Source organism: Microcebus murinus, chromosome 5, assembly GCF_040939455.1.
Source record: "Microcebus murinus isolate Inina chromosome 5, M.murinus_Inina_mat1.0, whole genome shotgun sequence".
Lineage (NCBI taxonomy): Eukaryota > Metazoa > Chordata > Mammalia > Primates > Cheirogaleidae > Microcebus > Microcebus murinus.
The window spans coordinates 99945634-99969853 of record NC_134108.1 but is presented as its reverse complement, the minus strand read 5'-3'; the positions used below and the strand labels follow the sequence as shown (position 1 = coordinate 99969853).

At 32.8% G+C, this 24220-nt stretch overlaps 1 protein-coding gene across 3 annotated transcripts in view; it reads right to left on the bottom strand.

Moving 5' to 3' along the window:
- The window catches only part of SUPT3H (SPT3 homolog, SAGA and STAGA complex component), a 426870-nt gene that overhangs the window by 127500 nt on the left and 275150 nt on the right, over positions 1 to 24220 (bottom strand). For all 3 annotated transcript variants that reach the window (XM_012743354.2, XM_076003315.1, XM_076003316.1), the window contains 3 exons: positions 19799 to 19885; positions 15690 to 15780; positions 5236 to 5375 (listed from right to left, as the gene is read on the bottom strand). In XM_012743354.2, coding sequence (XP_012598808.1) covers positions 5236 to 5375; positions 15690 to 15780; positions 19799 to 19885 — 318 coding nt within the window. The remainder of the gene's footprint in view (positions 1 to 5235; positions 5376 to 15689; positions 15781 to 19798; positions 19886 to 24220) is intronic.

The following is a 24220-nucleotide window of genomic DNA, read 5'->3' as shown; positions in this document are numbered from 1 at the left end:
AAGAGCTCTCCCATAAACAGATTTGGACTCAGAAACTTTTGAGGACATAATCCTTTTAAAACTTCTAGCATTTCTTCCAAAGTTATTGATTTATCCAAGGTAAGTACTTCCTGTTGAGTAAAATTAATCATTTATGTTTTCTTAGAAAACCATCCATTCCATCAAGATTGACAAATATAGTAGAACAAAATTATAAGAGAATAGATTTCTCTAGGCTATGGCTATATCTTAACTCACTGCTAATTTTTAATATCTATCTTTTCTTTTGTTTTCCTTATTTAGACCTGTTACAGATTCATTCTACCATTTTGATCTTATTTTTTGTAAAGAATTTTTAAGTTGACAAATTCAATTATTTTTCTCTTATTTCTGTCTTTATCTTTATATTTTCATTTTTCCTGTTTTCTCTTTCTATGGTAAAATTTCTAATTTTTAGCTGAATGTTTATTTTCATTTTTTCCAATTTAATAAAAAGTTTAAAAGCTAAAAAGTTGCTTCTCTTTTTAAAAAAAGCTTTGTCCATACTTGTTGAATTTTACATGAACTCTTCTTAGTCCTGTTATTATCCAAATAGTCTGTGATAGTAGTTTCTAATTTATTTGTTTTTGGTTCACTAGTTGCATCTATGATTTTTTTTTTTTTTCCTTTTTAATTTTGAGTCAGGGTTTTGTTTGTTTATCTTCTGTTACTACTTTCTAGGTTGGTTTGTTTTCCACTCTGGTAAGGCAATATGTCCTACAGATTTTTGCATTTTTGGAATTTGTTGACTGTGAGTGTGTGTATGTGAAAGAGACAGAGAGAGACCAACAGACAGACAGACATACTCCTCATGAACAGATGAATAATGGTGTTCTGTAATAGTTTTCAATTAAAAACTTACCTATTGGGTACAATGTACACTATTCTCATGACAGGTATACTGAAAGCCCTGACTTCAGCATTATACAATTCATCTATGTAACAAGAACACTTGCTCCCCTAATATTTTGAAATGAAAATTATTTTAAAAATCTTAAAAAAATAATGAAACATTTTCATTGATGATATGCAAAGCCAATACATAAAATCGAATAAGTGCTGGTTGAAGAGGTATTGAGGTAGGATGGAGGCTAGAGTCGCACCAAACCTATCCCACCTTCCCTAAAGAGCTCCATGGTATCCTTAGAGTTACCTAGATAAGATTTTAAAACTGCTGCTCATTTATAAAATGTTATATATGCATCTAGTAGATAAACTTAGATATTTATTAAAATATTTTCTCCCCTAAATCAATCTATTTAGGATTGAGAATGGTATACTCTAGTCTCCACAATAAATGCATTTCTATGACCTCTCCCTGCACTACCAGAAGCTTTTGTTATTATGTTTCAATCCTCTGGAATTTGATGATTAACTTTTTGTATCTACTATATCTTCATTATAGGCAGTATCTTTTAGTCACACAATTAATGCCTTTATTCTATTTTAAAGCTTTTCTCCTTAAATTCTTTCCTCTGAAAGTAATATTGTTAACCACTAGCATTTGGATTTGTGTCATATGCCTCTGATTGTTTTTACTTTTAGCTTTTAAAAAAATCTAGTAAAATTACATTTCTATTCCTATATAGTATATGTATCTATGGGCATAGTGTATGTATGTATGTAAATGCACATGTAAATGCATATGTTATGCATATGTAGATGTGTATGCAAATTTAAATGCATATACATATTTATATATGTATAAACTATATACATCTTTCTAGTATATAATTCTATCTTCATTTCTTAATCTCATATACATTGAAACTTTTAACTTTTTTCTGAGTTTCTGTTTTTAACTCAATCTTTTAGACTTTTTTGGTATTTATAAATGTTTGTCTTACTACAATTAGCCTTTTTTCTTTTATGTTAAATCTTATTTAAGATATTTTTGAACTCCTAGTTTTATAGGCATTTTATTTTCCTTTCCTTTATAATTAAAAAAAAATCATGATGGGTAGAAACGGGGATAGTAGAAAGGTAATTCAAAAATAAAAGAAGGACAACCTGTATAGCCAACCACCTCACTACTTCTTCAATGAGTCTTCTAGTCCACTTACATCCAAAAACTATCCCTGGGACTCAAAACCTGTAGGGATCATAACCACGTTACACTTGAGGCACAACTGAATGCCATACCTGATTTCTCTTACTATTCAGCCTTTATGAGAAACTCTGTGTGTTAAAATCTATGGCTAGTTCAAGTTAAGTAAATTCAGATGGCTAGCAGGGATCTTATCCAATTTAAAGTTAATTAAAAAAATTTTTAAGCTGCCTTAAATTTTATGTATGCCATTCTGCTTTCTCTCTAGATTCCAGTATTACGCCTTTGACTTAAAAGCCCAAGATAAACAGTCACTAGGGATTGTCTGCACCTCAATCTGTATGAAAGCTGCTCTCTTCGGGAAGCTCGAATCCTTGGTTTCTTGTTTATCGATTTGAGGATTAGTCTGAAGGTAGAGTTCCTCCAACTTTTTAAGCATCCATTGTTTACATCCTCTTGCAAACTTAGAGCTTATTAGACTGAATAATTTACTTTATTAATGATAAACATGAGCTTCTCAGATTCCTCTGCAAGCAGAGCTGTGGTCTTAGGCAGAGCTCTTCGGTGAATGACCACAATTCCTCCCTGTTAAGAAAACCCAAAGCTATTTGCAGCTTGTAGTGACCAAGTATTGGCCTTTGGTTGACACAAACCATGATTTGTTAATTAGAATTTAAAAACTTAGAATGAAAAGAACACCATTGACACTAAAACACTCATTTTGGGATGGAGGTAAATGAGGATGAAGGGTCCCTTAAGGGGAGTTGTATTTTTATGTATTATTGTTCTTATCATTTCCTTGTTTCTCATTTCCAGTCCCTCAAATACACTAAAATAACTCTAAACACTATTTAATCTCTATCTGATAATTTAGAGGGATCTGGAGAGGTCATGATCATGGATCTCTACTATAGGTATACCCACGTGTTAGAATCTGGTGCTGGAGAAAAATAAATAGGGTAGGTATTAGTTAACTGTCATTATGATAGATTAGCAAGACAAAATAGATGTAAAAATTCAAACATTTTTCATATTTCAAAATTACATAATACTTATTAGTAGTGAAGTAAATTATGAGTGAAACATAAAGCGAAGCACGCATACATCAGCTAAAAAAAGGAATTACTGTCTGTTTTTTGTATGTTTGCTCTATGTTATGAGCTAAGATCCCAAGTGAATTTTTATGTGTATAAAGAAAGAAAGAAAACTAAAATTAAGCTTTGTTGGTAGGTCCATACTATTTTCATGCATTCTAGGGGAGAAGGTAGTAAACAAAGTTTTTGCAACCATAAGTGATGCTTAAAGGAAAATTAAATCACAGAATGATGCCAGGACTGATTATTCCACTGCACTTTAAAAGCAAGAGATTGCAGTCTGTGAGTCCAAAGTGGTTTCATATGGAATGCCCCAGTTGTGGTTTACTCTTGAAACTATAACCTGTGAAATTAGAAGCAGGCAAGGCCTATTCTCTTAACGGTTCCACTTTCTACTGTCCGTAGTTATGTCTATAAGTTCAGCATTTTTTATTCAGTTAAACTCTGTTTTCTGGATACACAGAATATCAAAACTATTCTTTGTTATCTTGGTTAGATAAAGTTTTAGTTATGACATAAAATTTAAAGAAGCTTCCAATATCAGATTTATTATATAGATGAAGCTTTCATTGCAACTACTTTTTATCAACTACCAATATCTTATTATCCTGGTTACTACTATGTAATGTATAACTATAGGGAAGAGGTATAGACTGCATAAGTGCACAAGCATTTTTTACAGTGCATTTCCAGATATTTTATTGACTTTAGTACCTTACTGACTCATCGTTTTTCCAGGCCTGCAGTAGCCTGCTATTATGAGCTTAGTGTTAAAAATGCTCCATTTCTTCTCTTCTCCTTGATTGTGGAATGCCCTTCCAGGCAACAGGTTTGGTTAGCTGAGTTTTCCCATAAAAATTAAAAGGTTACTTGTTCAATTGTACTAATGTTTTATGTACAGTCCTTCCTTAATGAACCTTTCTTAATGCCCATTTTTATAATATAAAAATATTTTTAAAATAAAGCATAAACAGCATTTGCTCTCTGTATAATGCAACATAAGTGAAACCATGCCACTAAACAATCATATCCTGTTTAGGCCATAATGACATCAGAAATATATGTTTATCATCTGCTTTGGACAACTTGGCATGTTTTTGGCCCAAAGCAAAATTGAACTAAAACCATTTGCAGTTGCCCCCAAACCAAGATAACCACACATTTCTAAGGTAATTGATACCTAAAAGAACATTGCATTTAGATCACAGTTCATGATCTAAGCATACTAAATCTTTAAAGAAGGTTGTTAAAGTTAATAAAGCATGTATGTCTATTGGACTTTCTCCAAAATTTAACATGAAATAATTATATTTTTAGCATGCATAGAGACTATGATAGAGTAGACACTTAGTACAATCTTTTGGAATTCTGGAATTACCTCTCTTCCCCAATTTAAAGAGTAAAACGAACTATAAGAATATTGTCCTGGAGGCACTCAAATGAAATAAATCATTACTTTTATTTTTTCCTAAAGTATCCAAAGAAACAATATTTTTATGTATAGATAGCTAAGGTAAATAGAAGACATATAATTTTCATATTCATTGTTAAAACATATCCAGGAAATCCAAATGCATATCACTAACTTTGTGTTACTGTGATATAAAGCGTGTAATTGCCCTGGATACTACCTTAGCTATAAGTTCAACCATACAGCCTGCAACTATAGCCTGAAAAAAAACTCTTCATGCTATATACCAACACAAAAGCAGTAAGAATTAACTTTGTCTACAAAGATAACTAGATGATTTGGAACAAAAAAGTAAATATTTAATTGTAAATTAGCTTTTATAGAATAAAATAAAACCAGTATATGTCCTATCCAGAGTAGGCAAACTTAGCCATTTTCAAAGGAGGAAACAGAGAAACAGAAAACTGAAACCGTTTCCAAAAGTCAACCTAAAGACAGTTGACTCCCTCTCCAGGGGTTACTCCTCTGCACATTGCTGCCGTCAGACATAAAACCACTGATTTAGGAATTTCGGACAACATTTAAAGAATACAAAAATAAAACCAAATAGCATAGGCACTGCAATGGTTGTTCTATCTCTGTAAAAGTGGAAGAATGTACAATACCTCCATTCTTTCTTGTTTAACTTCATCAATTTCGTCATCTTCAAACATTGCCAAAAGTTCTCCTGTCTGGTCAATAGAGTTAAGAAAGTCCTGAGCAAACTTTTGTCTTTTGTTTGAATTACTGCTGCCACTCAATTTGTCTTCATGAAGATAAGGGAAGGAAAAAAGAAATGTTGTCAATAGGTTTCCATCAGCTCTAATTATTACACATATTAAATACTGCATATGAAATTCAGAACTGGAATTCTCTCAAAGTAATCTTTAGAAGAATTCTTGCACCCAGAATAAAAGTGTTAAGTCATGCAGAATTAAATCATTTATTCATATCACAAATTAGACTGAGAGAATAGAAGCAAATTATCAATTACCAAAATAAGTGTGAAAAGGCTGATTGAAATCATTTTTATAACAAGGAGGTATGGGCCAGGTAGGAGCACATGCCTGTGCTCCTACCACTTCAGGACACTGAGGTGGGAGGATCACTTGAGGCCAGGAGCCTGAGACCAACCTAAGCAAAATAGCAAGACCCTTTACAAAAAATAGAAAAATTCACCAGGCATGGTGGTGCATGCCTGTAGTCCTAGCTACTTGGGAGGCTGAGGAGGGAGGATCACTTAAGCCTGGGAGTTTAAGGTTGCAGTAAGCTATTGCTATGATGATGCCACTATACTCTAGAGCCCAGGCAACCAGGTAACAAGGTGACACCCTATCTAAAAAAACGAAAGGAGAGGGGAGGGGAGGGGAGGGGAGGGGAGGGGAGGGGAGAGGAGAGGAGAGGAGAGGAGAGGGGAGGGGAGGGGAGGGGAGGGGAGGGGAGGGAAAAGAAAAGAAAAGGTGTACTTTCATATTTGAAAAAAGAATACTGTTATATAGTATTTATAATAGTATTCTATTATGAAATGAAATGACAACAGAAAAAAAAAACGATGAGTAAGGATAGAGTAGGCAAATACAAGCAAAGAAAGCAGAACTGGTAACAATGTTAGAAAATATAGTTCAAGACCAAAAGCACTAAGTAAGGGTAAAATATTATCTAATAAAAGGAAGATTAATAGCCCAAAACTGTTATGCACCAATGATAAAAAAAAAAAAACGAATAACACAAAGGAAAACTTCAAAAGCACAATCATTGTGAGATATCTGAATGTATTTATTTCAAAATTTGACAACTTAAAAGTACGGCTATAGAAAAGAGTTTTAAAAATGTATCTATGAGCACTTTAATACCAACATAGTAAGAATCTATACTGCTCTCTTAGGTTCACAGATCATTTTTCTTCATTTCTGTCATTTTATTTTAAAATTTTCTTTTAAAAAGTTTTTATAAATATCTATAAATATAATTAAAAGGCATTAAAATGATATGCTATATACTGATTTCTGCTTGATTGCCTGTCCCCCATCTTCTTTCCTTTTATGTTGTCAGCCAACCTCCAACTCAAGGTGTAACTCATATTAACCACCTAATATGTATCATTCATATATTTCTCCATGCTTCTATATCCATATAAATACATTCATTTATAAAGATGTTTTGTTCATTTTTACTTTTAGAATAGGGTTCTTCTTATGATATTCTTTCTTGTTTTTCTTTGTAATTCACGTTTCTTAGTCTATGAGAGCTAAAAATTCCTCAATAGCCCTGATTCCTTTAGAAGAGCATATTTTACTCTATGTATTTACCACAGTTTTTCAACCCCTATTGATGAGAACACAATTTGTTTCAGGTTTTTGCCACCAGGGGAAATGCTGCAATAAACATTCCTTCATATGGTATTCCATATAGGTGGCTTTAATTTTATGGCATAGATTAACAAGAATGGAACTATTGAGTTAAAAGGTACAAACATTTTAAATTTTAATAGATGCTGAAAGATTATTTTTCAAAGCATTAACTCTTCATATTTCCAATAGCAATGAGGATTGCCTTTTCTCTCCATGGGAAAAGGTTGAATATAAAGTTTTATCATTATGATTGAAATATTTAATTTCCCCAGTTACCAATGAACTTAAACATTTTTCTCATGTTTGTCAGCTACTTGAATAATACCTTCTATTAATTGCTTATTTGTATCTTTTGCCCATCTTTAACTGGGTTGTCCTTTTTTTTTTCTTGCCAACTTAAAGGGCTTCTTTTTATCCTGTTGTCACCTGAGTTAAAAATGTTTATCCTAGCTTTCACTTGCGTATTGATTTTAGAGCATTATTTGCCATAAGAAAATTTAAAATTTTTACATTACCAAATAAGTTCATCTTTTCTAAGTTTTGTTTGACATGACTTCTTTCCACTCCCAGAGATTGTAAATGTAATGTTCCAAATTTGTTCAGATTTTTTTTTTGTTCTGTTTCATCTTCAATCCATTTGGAATTTATTTTGTATATGGTAAAGTTTGCAGTTGTACAATACCTCTGATTAAATAATACAATCTTTTCCCACTGAACTGAACTTTTGTCATACCTTAAATTCTCAAATATCTCAGATTCTATTCTTGGATTTTTTGGTTTGTTTCATTGATCTGTATGTCTAATCTTCTATGACACCACAGGCTAAACATATTCTTATTTTTTAATTAATATTTCATATTTTTCCTAGCTGCATGTGGACATTTATTCCTCCAAAGAAATGTTAGGATATTTTTACAAAATTCCAGAAAAACCCTACTAGAATTATGTCTAAAGCTGTATTGATTTATTATTTTTTATCAAATTGATATATTTGTGATATTACCTTTTGTCTGAAGGCATGATATGTCTTCCCATTTGGTCACATCATATTTAATGTCCTTCAATTAGATTTTCCTTTCTTGTTATATTTATTCCTGATTTTATTAGTTTTAGTAGCTAAAGTTAATATATTTCCCCCCATTTCCATGCCCAGAACTGCTCTTACTGAGTTTTATGCATGTTTGTACAAAGTATTTTGCTTTTAACTATTTTTTCATACTCATTTTAATTTCTGTATTATTCAGAAGTATATTTCTTAATTTCCAAGTAGTTAGTATTTGAATGTTTTATTATTTATTTAAAATTTTATTGAACTAAAATTGGTAAATTGGATCCTACCAGGTATCCTTATTTTAATTTATAAAGGTTTACTTTGTGGCTAACTTCACATTTAATTTTTGTAAAACTTCTGTGGACACATTGAAAAAAATGTTTAGAACCTCTACTCCAGGAAAATAAAGTCCTAAATATCTTGCTATTTTGCTAATTTATTGTTTAAGTGCTTATAGGTCTACTATGATAAAAAAAAAACAAACTGTACCTTCTGCAATTATATAATACTCTTCTTCATCCCTATTTGAGGCTTTTAATATTAAATTCTACCTTGAATGATGTTAATATTGCCACTTCTGCTTTTTTTGTATTTGTATATGCATTTATCTAATATTTATTTGTTCATCCCATTATTTACAATATGTTTAAGTTTTATTTTTGTTGTTTATAATCTGTCTTTTTTTTTTTTTTTTTTTTTGAGACAGGGTCTTACTCTATTGCTCAGACTAGAGTGCCGTGGTGTCAGCCTGGCTCATGGCAACCTTAAACTCACTCAAGGTCATAAACATTTGCTCCTCTATTTCTTTCTAAGAATTTTATAGTTTGAGCTCTCCCATTTAGGTTTATGATCCATATAGAGTTAACTTTTGTGTATTGTGTTATGAAGGGGCCAAAATTCTTTCTTTTGTATGTGGATATCTAATTGTCCCAGCACCACCTGTTGAAATTGTATTCTGTCCCTACTGAATTGTTTTGAAACCCTTGTCAAAATCATTTAACCCTAAATATGAAGGCTTAATTTCTAAACTCTCAACTCCATTCTATTCCATTGACCAATACGTCTATCATCATGCCAGTACTACTTTGTCTTAATTAGTGGCCTTATAGTAAGTTTATTGTTTTTGTTTTTTTTTTTAATTTTTACAGACAGGGTCTTGCTCAGTCTATAATAAGTTTTGAAATAAATAAGCATGAATCCTCCAATTTTGTTCTTTGTCAAAATTGTTTTGTCTAATCCAGATCCTTTATGACCTAGAATATGAGTAATTTTCCATGCCAGAATCTAGCATTTCCATATGAATGGTAAATCAGCCTGCTCATTTCTACAAAAAAGCAGGTGGAATCTTTAGATCAAGTGGGGGAATACTATCATCTTAAAAATATTAACTGTTCCAAACTATGAACACAGGAAGTCTTTCCATTTCCATCTAGAACTTCTTTCCTTCAAAAATACTTTGTAGTTTTCAGTGTATAAGTCTTGCAGTCTTTGTTTGATTTTATTCCAAAATGTTTTATTCTTTTTGATGTTATTATAAATGGAATTGTTTTCTTAATTTAATTTTTGGATTGTTCATTGCTAGTGGATAGAAATACATTTGATTTTTGTATATCTCTCTTGCATCCTGCAAACATGCTGAACTCATCTATTAGTTGAATAGTTTTTTGTAGATCTCAGAATTTTTTATATATAAGCTCTGGCCAGGAGCAGTGGCTCACGCCTGTAATCCTAGCACTCTGGGAGGCCAAGGCAGGAGGATTGCTTGAGGTCAGGAGTTTGAGATTAGCCTGAGCCCTGAGTAAGAGTGAGACTCTGTCTCTACTTAAAAAAAAAAAAAAAAAGAAAGAAAAAAAAATTAGCCAGGTGTGGTGCTGCCCACCTATAATCCCAGTTACTCCAGAGGTTGAGGCAGGAGGATCACTTGAACCCAGGAGTTTGAGGTTGTGTGCTAGGCTGATGCCATGGCACTCTAGCTCAGGCAACAGAGCAAGACTCTGTCTCCAAAAAAAAAAAAATAAAATAAAAAGAATTTTTTATATACAAGATCATATTATCTGCAGAGTTCATTTTACTTCTCCTTTCTAATCTGGATGCCCTTTGTTTCTTTTTCTGCCTAAGAACCCTGGCAAAAACCACCAGTACAATGCTGCATATAAATTATATAAGTGGATTCCTTGTCTTATTCCTAATCTTGAAGGGGTGGGTATTGGAAAGCAACCAATCTTTCACCATTAGGTATGTTAGCTGCGAGGTTTTCACAGATATCTGTCTTACTTCAGTCTGTTATAATAAACACACTACAGATTGAGTGTTTAAACAACAAACATTTATTTTTCACAGTTCTGTAGGCTAGGGAGTCTAAGATCAAGGTGCCAGCAGACCCACTGTCTGGTGAAGGCCTGCTTCCTGGTTTGCAGATAACTATGTTCTTGTTGTATATTCTTGACTAATGGAGAGCAGAGATAGAGGAAGCAAGCTTTCTTGTGTCTCTTCTTAAAAGGGCCCTAATCCCATTCATAAGGGCTCCACCCTTATGACCTAATTACCTCCCCGAAGTCCCACCTCCAAATACCATCACATTGGGAATTAGGCTTCAACATATGAATTTTTGGGGACACAAACATTCATTCCATGCAATGGCTTTTATCAGCTTAAGGCATTTCCCTTCTCTTCCTAGTTCACTGAATGTTTCTCTCAAGAAATACTTTGGGGTATTTCTTATATTTTTTCCTACATTTATTGAGATGATCGTGTAGTTTTTGTACTTTATTCTGTTAATTTGATGCATTACATAAATAGTTTTGTAAGTTTAAACTAACCATCCATTCCTAGGATAAATTCCATTTGGTCACAGTTTATAATTCTTTTTACATATTGCTGGATTTGTTTTACTAGTATTGCATCTATATTAAAAAAGATAATAGTCTGTAGTTTTCTAGTGGTATCTTTACCTCGTTTTCCTATCAGGTTAATACTGTCCTTATAGAATAAGTTGGAAAAGAAGTGGTATTTTCTTCTTTAAAAATTTGGCAGAATTCAACAGTGAAGTTAACCTGTGACTAGGTTTTTCTTTGTGGGAATTTCTTAAACCTATGAATTTAAACTTTTTACTTGCTATTGCTTTATTCAGATTTTCTATTTCTTCTTGATTCAGTTTCGGTATTCTGTGTCTTTATAATAGAACAAGCATGTAATTATAGAGTTTGTTATATTAATCATATAATTTACCATTTCTGGTTAATTTCATTTCTTTCTATAATTTGAGTTATCATCATGTATCACTTTGTAACTCCAATACAGCCTTATTACCACTCACCTAATTTGTGTTGTTACTGTTAAATGCATTACAATTCTAAATGATACAGACCCAACATTACACTTTTATATATATGTACTGTTTTATACAGTTGTTTTTAAATCAGTTAAAAGAAAGACAAAGAAATATTCATTTATACTGTCTTTCATATTTATGTAACTAATTATATATATAGGTGTGTGCATTCAAATTATTGTCTAGTAAAACTTGCTTTTTGCCTGAAAAACTTCCTCTACTATTTCTTATATAGGTCTGATAGCAAGGAATTTTCCCCATTTTTGCTTATCTGGGAATATCTTTATTTTACCTTCATTTTTAAAGATAGTTTTGCTGGACACAAGATTCTTGGTGAACAGTTTTTTTTCTTTCAGCACTTTGAATATGTCATCCCACTGCCTTCTGACCTTTATTGTTGATGAGAAGTCAGTTGTTAATATTCTTGGGGCTCCCTTGTATGTGATGAGGTGTTTTAATCTCGTGGCTTTCATGGTTTTCCTTTGTCTTTCAATAATTTTACCACAGTGTGACTTAGTGTAGATTTCTTTGTGTTTAACCTAACTGGAGGATTTAGATCCTGACTGAGATGCTGGCATATGTAGACTAATAATTTTCATCAAATTTGGTAAGTTTCAAGTAATTATTTCTTTGAATATTTTTTCTGCTCCCTTTTTCTTTCTTTTGATCCTCTCATATGTATGTTGACACACTCAATGGTGCTCCATATTTCTCTGAAGCTATGTTAATTTTTCTTCATTTATTTTTCACTTTGTTCTTTAGATTGCATAATCTTTAATGATATCTTCAAGTTCACTGATTCTTTCTTCTGCCAGTTCAAACTACTGTTGAGCTCCTCCTTCTGAATTTTTAAATTTCAGTCTTTGTATATTTGAATTCCATAATTTCTGTTTGTTTCTTTTTTATAAATTTTCTATTTATTGATATTGTTTATTTTGTGAGATACTGTTATACCTTCCTTTTAATTTTTAAACATGGTTTTCTGTAGTTATCTGAATATATTTATAATAGCTGCTTTGAAGTTTTTATCTGCTAAGTCCAACATCTGGGCCCCCTAAAGACAGTTTTTATTGTCTACTTTTTTTTTCCTTTTTATGGATCACACTTACGTGTTACTTGGTGTATCTAGTATTTTGTTATTGTTCTTGAAAATTGATATTTTAGATAATAAATTGTAGCCACTCCAGCTAATTCCCTCTCCTTTCTGGGACTTATTTGGTTAGTGACTTGGCAGGACTAGTACAATAAAGTTTTTTCCCTTACAGTGTGCAGCCTTACATATATGCAAGCAGCTTCCTCCCTAACCAGGGATGACTGTGGTTTTTAGTCAGGCTGTCTTTGTTACTTTCCCAGATTTCTTCATTTAAGTTTCTAGCTCCTCTGACTCTTTTGGTATCACAAACAGCCACTAGCCTCCACTAATTGCTAGCTGTTTGTACTCACTGCTTTTATGTTTTGTTTTTTCGGGTGTTTGTTTTTTGTTTTGTTTTTTGAGACAGGCTCTCATTCTGTTGCCCTGACTACAGTGCAGTGCTGTCATCATAGCTCACTGCAACCTCAGACTCCTAGCCTCTTCTTACCTTGGCTTCATAAGAAGCTGGGACTACAAGTGCATGCCACCACACCTGGCTGATTTTTCTTTTCTTTTCTTTTTTTTCTTTCTCTTTCCCTCTCTTCCTCCCTTCCTTCCTTTCTTTCTTTCTTTCTTTTTTTTTGGTAGAGATAGGGTCTCACTATATAGCTCAGGCTGGTCTCAAACTCATGGCCTCAAGAAATCCTCCTGCCTCAGCCTCACCAGTAGCTGGGAGTACAGGTGCGTGCCACCAGGCCTGGCTAAGTTTTTCTATTTTTAGTAGCGACAGGGTCTTGCTCTTGCTCAGACTGGCCTCGAACTTTTGACCTCAAGCGATCCTCCTGCCTTGGCCTCCCATAGTGCTAGGATTACAGGGGTGAGCTACTGCTCCCAGCCTTGGAAAATAGTTTTGCAGATTAATTTAAATGTCTCTTTTTATGGAGCATAAAGAATATAGATTTACAACAAAATAGACCTGGATTCCAGTCAACCCAGTTCTCTGCTTTCTCTATGTGACTCTGAGAGTCAGTTTTCTCATTTATGAGAGAAATACTACTTAATATGTGGAGTTCTTATGAGAATTCAATACAATATATGAAAAGAACTTGATACATGTCTGCCACTGAACAATTGATAGCCGTTAGTGGTAAGACGAATAATCAGTTGTGCTAACACCATAATATTAGTTTGATGCTCTCCCATTTTTTTCAGATTTTTCCTATTTACTTCATTTATATGTTCTACTTCTGTGTGTCTTATAAAAAGCACACTAAAACTTTCAAAAACAAGTTGATATAAATTATAAGGTAAAATACTTAGGTAAAGAACACCTAATCCTGAGGTGGTACTTCTGGAATGACTGTATGAGGAACATGGCAGACTCTTTTCCCAGTAAAACACATTGAACTAGTGAAAGTTTTAAAAAAAATAATCATTTAAAGTTTCTAGAAATTGTCCTAAGCACATACAGCAAGTGGAAAAACATGTATTTAAGAATATCTATTAAATTTTGTTAAGAACAGTGAGTCTATTGCATTCAAACCATGACCTGCTCCCATGATCCCTCTCCACCCCTCCTACTCTGCCACCTTAGCCCAGTATGACAGAAGCTCCATTCTGTGAGTCTAGCTGAGAACACTGGGCTCCTGCTCCTCCAGCTCTCAGTTCTGGGCAACAATTTTACCCTAAGAGGGACAAGAAGTTGGTCTGTCTCATCTTCTCTAGCTCCATTTTGCAGAAGCTCTTTTCTAGGCAGGCACAGGTGAGATGTTTGTGGCTCCCTTCTTTTATTAATTCTCTACCTCTACTCACAGGGTGAAAGCTCTACCTCAGACATGACAGGCTGAGAATACTGGCCCTGATTTTCACCACCTTAGCTCACTCATAGGGAGGGAAGCTCCACACAAGAATGGACAAACCTAGAAGACTAGGGACTACTGTCCCTTCCCAGCTCCCCACACTTGGATCCAGGGGAGTCTTTCTAGGAGAAGTTGACTGCTGCTCCAATAGCCAGCTCCAATACACAATTCAGCTCAGAGAGGCAGGCCTTAAGAATAGAGAGCTCTGTAGCTTTCCTAAAAAGACTGACTACTTAGAGCATGTGGAAGTTCATACCTAAGGGCACTGTAAAATAAAATAACAATGGAGATCCTAGTGGGGAACAATTAAGGGGAGGCTCCCTATTAGAAGTAAGCAAAGCAGTGGGTCAGCTAGCCAGAAGTTAAACAGAGGAAACAAGGGAAAGAGCTAAGAAGAGCATTCCTGCCATAAGCCAGGTTGATGCCCTGAGACTGGTGTCTCAAAAAATAAAAAAATTATTTTGAAAAAAAAAAAAAACACAAAAAAAACTGTTTTCCAGAAAATAAATTCTAGGAGAACTGCAGAAATAACAAATATGTAATATTATATAATACATTAAATCAGAAATATACATTTTCTTTTGGCAAGATTATTTCACTTGATTTATTAATAGTAAATGAAACTAACTAGTTCTCTTTCAAAGTTTATTGATTCTAGTTTTCTGGAATTTTCCTTAATCAAATAGAGTTTATTTAGTTTCTTAATTTATCAATGTATTGATTAGCAATGGATGCCACTACACAATGACTATGATCAATACAAAACATGAGTTATTTTTAAAAACACAACATATTTATTTCGATTCAATAAGTATTATTTAGTACTTATTTTTAGCTTAGTTGTTTGATTTTGCTATATTAATATTTTCTAAATATTCTAAAATGGAGAATTGAGTTGATAGATCAGGTGAGAAAAATTTTCAATTCTGTGTTATGCTTTTCATTAAACAGTGCAGAAACAAAACGCCAGAATGAGGTGACTTAACATCATAAAAAACATATACATATCAGATACCTTTTGTAAGTTAACAAAAACTCATGTGTCAACTTCAAAGGCTTATAATAGTTCTCGCTCCCTAAATCCACTACAGAAAAATTATGCTTGCTAAAACCGATTATATTATGAATCAAAACAATTTCCTTACTCTCATGATAGTCTGATATAAGTCAATAAACATCATTAAAATAAAGAACTGAAATACCAGATTCCTATCAAGTTACATACATATAAAATCACAAGATTAAATTACCAAATAAATATTAATATGTATTTGGATAATTTCCAAACCATATTGTTTTTCAAAAGTACATATATTCTATTCCAATGGGCATATCTACATTGACACTGCATAGATGTGTCACCCATCATATGTATCCTAAGCTATTGTTTTTAGTTTAGTGTTTTGTTTTGGTTACCTTCTAGAAGATCATCCTCATCTATGCCTTTGACAATCTTTGATTTGTAGTCTCGGATAAACATGTATTTTAGCAATCTTCTAAGTTTTTTCTATTAAAAATACAAAATAAGTAAATAAGAAAATATATACACATATTCATTTTACTTATAAAAGACTACTTTGATAATTAACTTTAATAAACTTGTACCCCAGGATCACTGGGTAAAATGTAGTAATCCTTAGCATAAAAGTATGAAATAAAAATGCAGTCATCATATTAAATACAAGAGCTAAAACACGAGTATTTTTTAAAGTGCTTTTTCATTTTCAAGTATCCAGATGCTCCAGAATCACAATACAGTCAATACAGTCATGCATCGTTTAATGATGGGGATATATTCTGAGCAATGCATCATTAGGCAATTTGTCATTGTGCAAACATCATAGAGTATACTTACACAAACCTAGAAGGTACAGCCTACTACACACATGCCTAGGCTATATGGTATAGCATACTGCTCCTAGGCTATAAACCTGTACAGCATGATACTGACCTGAATACTGTAGGCAACTGTAACACAACAATATTTGTGCATCAAAACATATCGAAATATAGAAAAGGTACAGCAAAATGCAGTATAAAAAGATAAAAAATGGTATACCTAGGGCACTTACCATGAATGCAACTTGCAGGACTCAGAGTTGCTCTGGGGTAGTTAGTGAGTGGTGAGTGAATGTGAATGCCTAGGACATTACTGTATACTACTATATACTTTATAAACATTGTACACTAAGGCTACATTAAATTTATAAAAAAACTATTTCTTTAAGAATAAATTTACCTTAGTTTACTATAATTTTTAATAAACTTTTAAGTTTTTAAAAATCTTTTCAACTTTTTTGCAATAATACTTAGCTTAAAACACAAACAACTTGTACAGCTACACAAAAATATTTTCTTTCTTTATCTCCTTATTTTATAAACATTTTTTATTTTTAAATGTTTTTAAAACTTTTTTGTTAAAAACTACGACACAAACACACACATTAGCCTAGGCCTACACAGGGTCAGGACCATCAATATTTCTGCCTTTGACTTTTATATCTTGTCTCACTGGAAGGTCTTCAGGGGCAATAATATACATGGAAGTGTCACCTCCTATGATAACAATGCCTTTTTTAGAATATCTCCTGAAGGATCTGCCTGAGGCTATTTTACCGTTAACTTATTTTTTTGTTGTTGTTAATAATTAGAAAGAGTACACTCTCAAATAACAATAAAAATATGGTACAGATACATACATCAGTAATATAATCATTTATTATTTTTATCGAGTATCATGAACTGTACATAATTATATGTATTAGACTTTTATATGAGTGGAAGCACAGTATTTGTTTATACCAGCATCAACACAAATATGTGAGTAACGATTGTACTACATCATTATAATGGCTAGGACATCACTAGGCGATGGAAATTTTTCAGCTCTGTTGTAATCTGGACCTAAGTGTTGTTATGCAGTACGTAACTGTAATTGCTGTTTTGTCTTATAAAAAGTTTAAAATTTTTTTTTGAGATTGTGATAAATATCACACTTCCCATACCAAGAGTTTGTAACAACTGCTTTAAAAAGCCAAGCAATATCCTTTTTATTCTCTGACAATCTTTTCTTTTTATTAGAAGAGTTGGTTTATGTGTTACATTTATGGAAAACATCTATAATCTGAGAAACATATTTTTAAGAAATTCAAAGCTGATGAATGATAGTTAGGTCTCAGTGATGGTCTTTAAATTTATTAGACCACAAAACTGCTTAACTTTAAATGTGACTGATAATACTTTTTTGCTTGTTATGTGCATATACTTAGAATGCATTATCACTGGTTCCAGGTTTAAGATTTCTAATAATAGGGCCGGGCGTGGTGGTTCACACCTGTAATCCTGGCACTCTCAGAGGACGAGATGGGCGGATTGCTCAAGGTCAGGAGTTCGAAACCAGCCTGAGCAAGAGCAAGACTAAATAGAAAGAAATTAATTGGCCAACTAATATATATAGAAAAAATTAACCGGGCATAGTGGCGCATGCCTATAGTCCCAGCTACTCAGGAGGCTGAGGCAGTAGGATTGCTTGAGCCCAGGAGTTTGAGGTTGCTGTGAGCTAGGCTGACGCCATGGCACTCACTCTAGCCTGCGCAACAAAGCGAGACTCTGTCTCAAAAAAAAAAAAAAAAAAAAAAAAAGAGATTTCTAATAATAGCTGAAGCATTGCATTTTACAAAGCTCTTTACATGCGTATCATTTGATGTTTTCAATAGCCCTGAGACTATAAATATAATCACCTCCTTTTTACATGTAGGGAAACTGAGGTAAAAAATAGTCTTACCACTAAGGTTTAGCAGGGCCAGAAGTAGAATATAACGTTTGAACTTCAGTTTTTTCATTTGCAAAGAAAAGTAATATCTACCTTGCCTGCCTGTTGTGTGGAATTAAAAAAAGATTGAGTGGAGCAGCTTAGTGCAATACATAAAATGTAATCAGCAGTCAACTGCTTGATTATAAACTGGAATTATTAAGAGAAAAAAATACATCTCTATATAGATTTTTTGCTACCATCCTTTCCTCTCTGCTCTGATTTCATTCTGTACTTTAATTTCATTTTGCCTCATAACTTACCTATGTAAGCTACTTTAAATTTTTTGGAACATGCCATCATATAAATGAAATTATCATTTTGAAGAGAAAGATGAGAAAATTGGAAACTATCATATCACAGCTATGTTCTTGGTTGGTAAAAAGATTCTGGTTAAGAGTCTGTCTGGACAGTAGAAGAATACTGTTAAATGGTATATGTTCCTGAAGTTTTAATATGATTTAAAATTTTGATTTCCCCAAAGGGCAGGCAAAAGTGTCAGTGTGAGCCATTTTATGTGCTAACCTCTTTACTTCTGTCAGTGAAAAGAAATTGACAAGATAGTCTGTAAAGTACTAAGGTTAACCCTGTAGTTCCCCAGCTGGCTTCAAAACGCATCTTTGTACAAGGTCCTCACTACTGCCAAGAGCATTTCAAAGCTCCTTCCTCACAGCAGCACTGCTGTATAGTACTTGATGCCTAGTTCTCCTTAGTCCTCCAAGCATGCTGAAGTCACCAAATTCTATAAATTCTTACTCTTCATTATCTCTCTGAATTCTTTCATCCTATTCATTTCCAGAGCTACCATACTAACCATAATTTGCCCTAATTACTGAACCAGAATCCTGGTTATTTTCTTTGCATTTGTTCCCTTCTACATTATGATTGTGTGTGCCTCACCCTAGGCAGAAACCTCCATTTGAGCAAACTCTACAGCTTCTCCATCTGATCACACACCTCTGAAATTCTGAGTGTCTTAAAACACTTCTTCAAATAAATCATACAGATTTCCTAAATCAGACCATAAGCTTATTGATAGTAAAGACATTTCATTTCTCTTCCTTTTTATATTCTTCATATAAAATGTTACAGAATATTTTCAACTAGCTACTCATGGAAAATAATTATGACAAAATTGGACACACAACTAACTATCAGCTTAAATATTTTAATACCAGAGTTCAAAGAGTAAGAAAGAAAGATCTTCATAAAAAATAGAAATGGTATATATTTATGCTATTAGAAAATACATCTTGATTGGTTTGCTTTTTTCCATAAGCTAGTGTCACAGAGTAAACTTTGTATTTCAGGTTTAAAAGATTACTCTATGAAAGTCTATAATCCTGATAATATTAATCTATAAAATGAGAAGAAAAATAAATAGGCTATTCAGTTTTATATCTCATTTATGACAACAAAGCACAGAGTCAATATTTAGTGAATACTTATAGCAATGAAAACATCTAAATAGACATTTAAGGACAAGTGAGGATTACATGTTAGCACAGTTTTACATAAGTGCCTTTGCCCATGCAAAAATAAATACCGATTCTCTTGTAGTAAACCCATTTGTTGTGTAAACTATGGAGACTAAAACATTATTTCAATAGTTTCCAGTTTGAAAGCAATGTAACAAGGATATATAGTTTCCACATATAAGTTCAATTAAGCACATGGCCTGGCATTGTAATACAATGAAATTGTTCTATATTACCTTATCTTTGCGCATCAAAAAGAGAAGATCTTCAGCAGAGATTACCCTTGCTCCCCGAAGCTGAGAAATTTCAGCAGCTTGCTGTAACTAACAATGAAGGAAATATAAGAATTTTTCTCAATAATATAAATTTAGTAGAGTAATGATGTCTCCAGAGTGATAAATATACTAAGAGTTAAAAACCTTTGGGAATAATCCAGCAATCACATTACTACTTTTAAAAGCAAAATATCTTATGTTTTAAGATATAAAAATGCAATTAAATTAACTTAAGAGCCCACCCGTAACTGATACAATAAACAGAAATCCTTGATTTCTTGCAAAAGAAAAATCATGCACAGCTTCCAGAAATGCACTAATGCACCTGAAAATAATTTTATGAAATTTTACCCTTCATACTCATATGAGCAATGGTTTCACTCAGTATCACCAGTTGAATAAATATATTATTAATCTGAGCTCCCATGCTGTTATGATTTGAAATAGGCCCATTCAGAACTTTAAAAGATCAACAAAAACAGTAGCTGTTTTTAATATCCAAAGGAAAAAAAATACTTTTCATTTTGGCAAGTCTTCAGTGGGTGAAGGATTCAGTCCATAAATCATAATGCTAGACTGCATTAATTTCTTTCCGTACTATTAATAATCACATGCACACAAAAAGTTGACTGTGTCTGGAATGCACAACACAAAACATACTGCATGAAAAGTTAGATTCCCCCTGAAATGTTCATCTGGGCCCTTATATCTACAAAGTTGAGAATTTCAGAAGTCTGAGAAATACAATCTTACTTGAAAATGACCTGGAAAATCAAAGAATGTGAAAAATGATAGTTCTATTTTTTTGGCACAGGCAAACTCAGTTTCTTATTTTGATTAGTTGGAAAGAACATAAAATACATCCATCTGAAAAAAATAAAGATGCTGGAGAAAACACTACAAAATGTGCCTATAACTTCTTCCAAATTTGATCAAACCATGCTGATTGCACAAACCAATTCTATCCAATATGAAATATTATAAAAATATTTACATATAAAAGCTGTTCCTGAATATATGCTTCTTTGAAAAGAATAAATCTAACACATGTTCTTGAGAACTAATCTTTAAAAAATGACACACTGTTATCTTAACAATTATATGAAATCATGTCGTTCATTTGTGCTAAAGAAATTCTGCTTGAATGTTTAAGTGATTTTGCTAAATAAGCTTCAAACCTTTTCTAAATACACAAACTACAAAATAGACTATAAACTCCCTATGTGTCAGCTTTACCACTGAATTTCCTGGATACTGGTGGTTGGTATATAAACATTATCCTACCTAAATATAGAAATTTAAATTTAACTGTGAACCATTTAAAAAGAATTCTTGGGGGGTGAGGGGAGAAGGTTTTTAAAAAGATGATGTATCTACCCAGAAAGAAACTAACAGTTTTCAGCAGACATGAACATGTTTTTCTAAAAATCTGAAGAGTGTCAGGAAATATATGTACACATGCTTTTTCACATAAAAACATTTCTATCACAATCTAAAATACATGCAAATGGTGTGGAGAACATGGGCTCTACATATCTATTCGTCTGGATACATATAGAAAACAAGGAGATGGCACAGTTAAGTAACTTTATTCTCTTAAATAAAGAATGATGATGATTTGAAAACTGAAAAACACTATACAGATATAATTAATTTTACTCATGTTAAGAAAGGATCAAGAGAAACACATATCCCTAAATAGGTTTACCAATTAATCAATCATTTATCCACATCACATATACATAATCTGTATTTGCAACACTCTCCAAAATGTCAGTTTATAAACACATTAAGCTGGAAAAAATGGAAATGGAAAATAAAGACAGAGAAAAGTTTGTCATTTTGAAAAAACAAGTACATTATTATTATAAGGATCTGGAATTTACGTTCTGGTTATGTTTGTCATATTTAGCAGGAAAAGTTTATCTTAGGTTTTCATCTACTTGATTTGCTACTTTTCTAATATAGTCTAATATAGATACTAATATAGTATCATTCCTAGTACTAGCATTGTTAGCACTCTCTAGCACACCTTGGTCTCTGCACAGTTGGTATGTCTCTGGGACTGAAAGTATCACTATGTTATCACCAAGGCCTGCCTATCCCTAATGTATCCCAAGCTCCAAAATTACCTCTCTCAAATTCTTACTTCCTTATCTTTGCCAAAGGAGAAGAGCAATTTCATTAGCTAATTAAAGTAATTCATACTCAAGTATGTACAGTCATTTCACATCCTGCATATACTGTAGTTTTGATCCTTGTTTGGTTGAAAAATACCTTCTTATATGTAAGTGTACCTGTGCAGTTCAAGCCCGTGTTAAGGGTTTACTGTGTTACCTGTTGGTTTACTTTTCCTAAAAATTTTTGTCTATGCTCACCTGAAAAAGTAACGAATTTCCTCTTTAACAACACAAACTTAAAAAACAGATTAGCAGTTTAGCAGTCCACTTCCATGGGGTGATGAGCTAAAGACTGGTGCATTTAATGTGAAAACTAATACTAGAACCAGGAAACCAATATAATAAACGTCCTAAAACCTTCAGTGTTAATGGCAACTCAGTTATAGCATTTCTATTTTTTCTGATTAATATTATTTCTGTTCTTCAAAGTAAACTAAATATTATATTTGTAACAACTGTTTAATAGTAAAAAATTTTCCTCTAACATGTTAACATTCATCACTTTTGCATTATATTTTATGAAACTTTGGATTTCGAGCATGAAAAGGTACACTATTACATGTCATCTCAAATGTCACATATTTGACCGTACAAATACATCTCTTATTTTCTCATTGCTATCAATGACACTAACATTCAAATTCATTTTTTTCTTCTTATTATATTTTTACTAACTTCTGTTGATTTTGGTGTTTGTTTTAATCTTAGGGTTTTGAATGTGCTCTCTACTTTCACAGTATTTATCCTAATTCAGCTATTTCGGGATTTTTACCCTTCTAAGTTTCAATGTCTCCAAATTGTCATGAGTTCTAGATTTAAATGCTAAAATGATCTCCCCTCATATATAATGTCCAAATTCTTGTTCCAAGAACTGTAACAATCCCTATTATCTAACTTCAATATGGTCTTTAAAGTCCAACTGATTCACAGATTTTCCCTATACTTTCATTCTTATTACATTTCTTGTTTTCTCTCATATAATTCTACATTTAATTTCCAATAATTTTGGTTCCTCTTGCCTTTGTATGTGTATGATGATTAATTTTATGTGCCCACTTGACTGGGCCATGGTGTGTCTAGACATTTGGTCATACATTATTCTGTGTATGTCTGTGAGGGTGTTTCTGGATGAGGTTAATATTAGACTGAGTAAAGCAGATTGTTCCCCTCTACTGTGGGCAGGGCCTCATCCTGTCCACTTGAGGACCTGAATAGATGAGAATAGAACAAAAAAGGCTGAATAAGAGAGAACAACTTTTGCTTACATGGATAACTGGGGACATTGGTCTTTTCTAACTTTTGGTCTTAGACAGAAACATCAGCTCTTCTTGTGTCTTGAGGCTGATTTTCAGACTGGAACTGCATATCTACATATTTGCTTGCTTGGGTCTCCAGCTTATCAAGTGAAAATCTTGGAACTTCTCAGCCTCTATAATTGTGTGTATAATTTCCTTATAATACATCTCTTACACACACACCCACACACACATCTCTGCAGAATAACACAGTACTATATTCAAATTATGAGAGCATAATTTGACATAACATAGTACTATATTCTAACATAGTACTATATTCAAATTATGAGAAATTCTCGATTCCTTATAGGATGCAGCGCTTCACTCTTTAAAATATAGTCTTCAAAACAATTTTCTCAAAGAAATAATATCTATGATTATTTTCACCCAACAGTGTTTATCAGCTAACCCAGCCATGGAACTTAAACACTCGGTTTACAATATCTTAATTGTACCTGTTATCAAGTTTCTTCTTCTGCCTCAACTAGTTTCCTAACACCTCTGCCTCTCAACTTCCTTTTGAATAATATACTTCTAGGTCCAAGACCACTGATCCCAAATGGATAGTTTATAAATATTTGTTAAATGTTGGCAATCCATTTTCTCCTCCACCGTTTTGTTTTCCCATCTATAATATAAAATGAATTGAGCTAGATGAAGTCTATTATGCCTGTATTTTGCAAAGGCCCATATAAATTCAGCACAAGATTTCTTTAAAGTTCCAAAAGGCTTTAAATGTACAACAGAATTAAGGTGACGATTCTACAAGTATTAAGATATTAAAAGTGTTTTAACAACATTTCTATTGCAGCTCTTTCCTTTGGGTTTTGTCCAAATACTGGATTTTTCCTTTTTGAGGACAAATAGTAAATAGTAAAAGGCAGGAGTTGTGATCATGATGAGGC